Source organism: Brassica oleracea, chromosome C2, assembly GCF_000695525.1.
Source record: "Brassica oleracea var. oleracea cultivar TO1000 chromosome C2, BOL, whole genome shotgun sequence".
Classification (NCBI taxonomy): Eukaryota; Viridiplantae; Streptophyta; class Magnoliopsida; order Brassicales; family Brassicaceae; genus Brassica; species Brassica oleracea.
In genome coordinates this window covers 17157208-17163596 of record NC_027749.1, presented here as the reverse complement: position 1 = coordinate 17163596, position 6389 = coordinate 17157208, and the positions used below count along the sequence as shown (strand labels likewise).

Here is a 6389-nt window from a genome sequence, read left to right as displayed (position 1 = left end):
TAGCCAGTGGTTTGATCTTTTTCACTCAGGGAGCGTTGAGTACTTAAAATACGAGGGATCAGACCACAGACCCATTCTAGCCTGCTTTGATCTAACAAAGAAGAAAGGCAAAGGCCTCTTCAGATTTGATAGACGACTAAAAGAGAACCCTGAGATCAAAGCACTAGTCGGAGATACATGGAAGCAAGCTGGCAACAGAGACGTTCAATATAAAATTGGCCAGACGCGAAGAGCTATAGTACTATGGAATAAGGAACAACAAAGAAACAGCAAGCTGCTCATCAACAAATGGAAAGACGAGCTTGAGAGAGCCATGACGAGCCCAAACAATGATTCAGACCTCCTTAACCATATCAACTCCGAGTTAAAATCAGCATACCTGGAAGAGGAGGCTTTCTGGAAGCAGAGGAGCAGGAACTTATGGCTTAGCCTTGGTGACCGAAATTCTGGCTACTTCCATGCTGTTACCAAAGGCAGAAACGCAGTTAACAACTTCTCAGTAATTGAAAATGCGGATGGGGAACCGGTATTCACTGAGAAGGAGATTACAGGAAAACTTGTTGACTACTTCAAAGGCCTATTCACAACTGTCCCTGGTGAGAGAAAACAAATTGTCGCCCAAGCAATATCACCGAAAATATCCACTTTGGAGAATGAAGCTCTTCTGCAAACCCCATCAGCAGCAGAAGTGTACTCGGCGTTACTTGCAATTCATCCGGACAAAGCACCAGGTCCGGATTGGTTTTCTGCAAGTTTCTTCCAAGCTAACTGGCCAACTATCAGAGCAGATATCGTATCTGAGATCCAGGTCTTCTTCACTTCCGGTGTAATGCCGAGAACTTTAAACCACACTCACGTCAGATTGATTCCGAAAAGCACTGAGGCAAAAACAGTTGCATGTGGGAACCAAAATTCGCACTGTCGATTTCCGTTTAAATTAGGAAAGTAGGAGAACCCTAGTTTCCCAGAGGTCCTGGATATCTGCTAATACCACACGCCAAGCAATCAGAACACGAAACGAGAACAGTAATAGAATAAGAAATCGAAAAAGAGAGCAAGATAGTTCTTATTCTGAATCTGCGTTTGAGCGTTTACAACAAGGAAAGTGCCTGGGCTACGAGAGCTGTCGGCGAGATTCCTAGTTCTAAAACCCTAAGATGGCAAAAATCTAATTGAGTCGCAGCTCGAATAACAAAAACGGAAAATTGCCTAAAATCGCTCTAAGTGCTAAGTTTGTTGTGTAAAAGTCTCTTTTTTCTATGCCTCTTGCCTAGGACTCCTTACATACTGGCTCCAATGTCGGTTTACGCTTTTCTCCTTCTGCCCTTAAGTCACCATAGCATAAAAATGGAGATATTCCATTTTTCCGATCTTCGTAATTATCTTCAAAATTTCGTATTTATCCGCGAAAACTTGACATTTATCATTCCTCGCAAACCAAGCGTAAACCGTCATGCGGTGTACGGGCTGTTGGTTAAGAAATCGTAAGTTGGGCCTCGAGTCATGTTTTAGGTCCCTTTGGGCCGTCTTATGACTCAAAGCGTTTATTACGGCTTCTTTCGATAAATAACGAACTTTCCGCGGTTTTTACGGTAAAGTTTGATCGATAACTTAGAATGGCGGGGAACGTGAAATGGGTTCGCTACGGTCTTCGGGAGATAGCATCAAAGGGTAGGCGAGAATGCATGGACTAATGTCGTATCGACGTTTTGGAAGAGCTCGGTCGCTACGTAGCGACCGAGCTCTTCCAAAACGTCGATACGACATTAGTCCATGCATTCTCGCCTACCCTTTGATGCTATCTCCCGAAGACCGTAGCGAACCCATTTCACGTTCCCCGCCATTCTAAGTTATCGATCAAACTTTACCGTAAAAACCGCGGAAAGTTCGTTATTTATCGAAAGAAGCCGTAATAAACGCTTTGAGTCATAAGACGGCCCAAAGGAACCTAAGACATGACTCGAGGCCCAACTTACGATTTCTTAACCAACAGCCCGTACACCGCATGACGGTTTACGCTTGGTTTGCGAGGAATGATAAATGTCAAGTTTTCGCGGATAAATACGAAATTTTGAAGATAATTACGAAGATCGGAAAAATGGAATATCTCCATTTTTATGCTATGGTGACTTAAGGGCAGAAGGAGAAAAGCGTAAACCGACATTGGAGCCAGTATGTAAGGAGTCCTAGGCAAGAGGCATAGAAAAAAGAGACTTTTACACAACAAACTTAGCACTTAGAGCGATTTTAGGCAATTTTCCGTTTTTGTTATTCGAGCTGCGACTCAATTAGAAGCTCCCTGAGTGAAAGAGATCAAACCACTGGCTATAGGCAATAGCCCTGTCCAAGCGGCATCTTACAACGTCATCTCCTCGTACTCCTCTCCATGAAAGAAAATCACCAGTGTGTGGGAGATCATAGAGGTCACATTCTGATAGGAAAGTTCGAAAGTCTCCAGAAGACCCTTCAGAGCGATCTCGGCCACTAGTTTTTTCTTGACTGTTGGTGATATCATTGAAGTCAGCAATTAGGAACCATGCTTCATCTCTGGCAAGTGCTGCTTCAGTGAGTTTTTGCCATACCGTGCGTCGTTGGATAGGCTCAAGGTCACCATACACGAACGAAGCTCGACATCTTTTATTCTCATAGCAAATTTCAACATTAATAAAGTTTTTACAAGATTCAGAGATGGTAAGGTTAATGCCCTGGTTCCAGAAGAGAGCTAAGCCTCCACTACCATGGCCTTGAGGGCTGATCAAGAGAGAGTTCTTGTAACCCAACGAATCACATTTCCGGAGCACGAAGTCGTTGGCATTCTTTGTCTCCGAGAGGAACAAGATATCAGGAGAGAACCTCTTGTGCATCTCCTTTAGTTTCTGGATTGTCGTGGTATTCCCCAAGCCTCGACAGTTCCAACTGATAATTTTTAAGGAACTAGATCGGGTGGATTCTGAAAATCCACCCTCCTTCTCACCACCGCAGGTATGATCTGAGCTTGGGGTTGAGAGGTTGTCGCAGAACTGTTCCCCTGTAAGGAATTAGACTGTTGAGGAGTTGTCTTTCTTTTTGAGCCTCCTCCTCTAGTAGAAGAAGATGGAGCAGACCGTCTTTTGGGAGAAACCCGTACTGGAGCAACCCTTCTCTTAGTTGTTCCTGTTCCAGCTCCTGTCTTGACTCCCAAGGCCTTTGGTTTATTTTTTGTAAGTGGGGGTCTTCCCAGTCTCTTTTTCACTGGAACACGTTCGTGCTCAAGGTTCATAGAGATGTTGGCCGCATCTGCTGGTGGGCCTAATCTTGCTAGAGCTGGTAGTCTAGATGAATTATCCTCATTAATGTTGAGAAGGGTTTCACTCCTAGTCTCAGCGTTGGTAGGTAAGGGAGTAGCATTTAATATAGATGCATTAATGGCGGAGTTTGCTGCAACCATATTTCTAGCAATTTCCTCAGCTTCTCCTTTTTCTTCTGCTAACCGCATTCTTTCTTTCCTTGCAGCACTTTCAGTGGGATCTGCACAGCTGGTGTATTGGAGCATCACTTCTCTTATCTCTTCTCGGGCCTCCATGATAGCATTGGAGTAACCAGCATCTACTGGGGGTGCAGGGCCTGAGCATGGCAGTGTTTTCAATAGTGAGGTAGCCATTCTTTCACCATTCGTTTCCTCAGCTTGAACATTGGACCCTCCTGTTTTGTCTCTGTGTTGTTAATATTCCGATTGGGGAAGTCTTTGACCCGTATGAACCCCTCTAGAACCACCATGTTCACCTAAGTACAGGGCCAGACTGGATACAGCTAGCAATGAGTTCTTCTTGGGGAGAACTGAGGAAGATGCAGAGGAGCTGGTTGACAACATGGTAAAGAGTGATGCAGTCTACAGTGGAGACCACGACAGAGGCAGTCGAACAGATGATAAGCAGACGAGGAAGGAATTGAAAGCTCTATAGGATAAGATAGACATCCTCAGTGCTGATAAAGCCACCCAAGAGCAGCTGCACTTTGTTGGTAACCCAAGCCAAGAGACACCACCTGTTGTCCATGAGGTTGAGGGTTTGGAAGGTTAGGAAGAGCTGTGTTTCATTAACAACAATGGTAGCTGGTACAAAAAAGAGCCCAACTTTCAGTACAACAACTACCAACAGAAATCTTATCCCAACAACCAACAGAGTGGTTATCCGCCTAGAAACAACCAGCAAGGCAGCTAAGAGCCTTTTGGTCATTTCATTATGCACGTTCTACTGGGGGTGCAGGGGCTGAGCGTGGCAGTGTTTTCAATAGTGAGGTAGCCATTCTTTCACCATTCGTTTCCTCAGCTTGAACATTGGACCCTCTTGTTTTGTCTCTGTGTTGTGAATATTCTGATTGGGGAAGTCTTTGACCCGTATCAACCCATCTAGAACCACCATGTTCATATTCAGATCTTTGTCTTGTAGTGTTTGTTTGAGTACGGGAGGAATCTTGACTGGCTCGGGGAAAAGTTCGGTGAGTTCTTCTCCCACCATCATAAGTCCTATTACCAGATCTGTATGCAGAAGATGGAGGTGGCTGGTGATTGAACCCAGTCCTCCTAGCATCTCGCATAAAGCCATTAGGTTGGCGGGAGTCAGGGTCTTTATCACCCTGTTTGGCTGAGTAGCTTCTTCGGGGAGGTAAGGTTTCTTCCTTTCTTTGTGGGTTCCCCTGGAAATGAGATTTGAGTTTGTTGCTTTGATGGGACTTATTAAGATGACAATCTTCTTTTTCATGGTCCAACATATAGCAAATCTTGCAGTGCTTCTCAAGCTTCTCGTACAGTAAGGTTGCTGAGACTTCATCACCATTAGCAAACTCCAAGGTGGTTTTAAAGATAAGGGGACGCAAGCCATTAATGAACGCTCTGAATCGTGCTTTTGAGGCCGTAATCTCCCATACATCAAATGTACCAATGTCTTCTCCAATACCCCTAAGGATGGCTTCATTCCACAGGTGAACAGGTACATCTTGAACTTGGATCCAAAACGGAATTTGGGAAGGGAATTTAGGTGAGATGCTTGGCTCCCATTTTTGGATAATAACCATCCATTTCGCAAAGTGGTACGGTCCGTTATCAAGCACTGCTTGGAGATCTTCATGATTTTCAAATTGAAACTGGAATTTTCCTTGTCCCAGATCAGCTCCAAAGGGCTTGTATTTGCATTTCCAGTGGTCAGCGAAAAAGGGAATGAGAGACCACATTCGCTGTGCCCTGGGGTTTGTGGTTCTACCGATGAGGGTGAGCTCATGTTTCCGCATCAGCTCTGAGGTGTCAAAGTCGGGGAGAATAACTCTACCGCGGCGTGGAGGTGAGATAGGGCGTTGAAGGCCTTTACCCTTTTCAGCATATGATAGTCGACGAGACATGCCTTGAGTTGAGCTTAGTTGGAGGACAGTCTTGCCAAATGTTCAACACGTTTCCGTGAGAGAGTTCTTAGAGTTTTGCTCTAGAAAGTATCAGGGTTTCAGCTCTGCTGGAGCTTTAAGAAAGAGTTCGCAAGAAGGTTCACTGCTAGAAAAGGAGGAGCCTAGCAAGAGATTGGGTTAGAGGTTAAGAAATGCGATGATCCATAGAGAAGAGGGGCTTACCGGGGCTGCAGCGGTGGAGGAACGGCGGCCCTCCGACCTCGGTCGGGGGAGAACCCGGTGGATTTTTACCCAAGGAAAGTAATTATCCAACAGTTACTTCTAAAAGTGGAAAAGAATTTGAAATAACAGAGGATTTTGCAGAGTAGCAGTGACAGGGAACACAAAGAAACAATGGGTAAAGGGAATAACCGCAGAAAGTCAACTTTTTATGGACCGTTATCGAAGCAAGTGCTTGGGAGAGAAACGCGATTTTTAATGAAAAATAATTTATAACATACCGAAACTTACATTGTTACAAATTGATTATCGATTTATATTTAGTGCTATAATAGATCGTTATACAATAGCAATGGTATATTGCTATTATATTTTTTTATTTATAGCACCGGAAAATGCTATAAAATTATATGAATTTAATTTACACAATTGAATTATAATATAAATAAAAACTAAAATTAATCCAAATTTAAAAAGAAAATTGAATTATATTTATTAATTAAAATCAATTTACAAATAAAATTAGTTTTACAAAACTAAAACAGAATTAAAAAAACTAAGTAAACCAGAACACATTAAACCAAAACCTAACCTCTTCACTCACCAATGTTGAATCCGAAAAGCTCATGGAGCTTGATGCAAAATGGTAGCCTGACATGCTCAAAGTGCCTAGTGCATACCCCACGTGTTTCTACAAGGTAAAACACAGAGTATATTATGGACTTTCTGTCTGCACATAATGTTGAATATTGATTCGGTTCTTAATAAGTAGGCGGCTCCTTTCTCTAGAGTTGTAT

General features: G+C 43.4%; 2 protein-coding genes across 2 annotated transcripts; both read right to left on the bottom strand.

Moving 5' to 3' along the window:
- Positions 1 to 2926: 2926 nt before the first annotated feature.
- LOC106323579 lies at positions 2927 to 3640 on the bottom strand. The gene has a single exon (XM_013761677.1). It carries the CDS (start codon positions 3638 to 3640, stop codon positions 2927 to 2929), a length of 714 nt encoding a protein of 237 aa, XP_013617131.1.
- A 578-nt stretch (positions 3641 to 4218) lies between these two features.
- LOC106323578 lies at positions 4219 to 5373 on the bottom strand. Its single transcript, XM_013761676.1, has one exon. The coding sequence runs from the start codon at positions 5371 to 5373 to the stop codon at positions 4219 to 4221; it is 1155 nt and encodes a 384-aa protein (XP_013617130.1).
- Positions 5374 to 6389: the final 1016 nt, after the last annotated feature.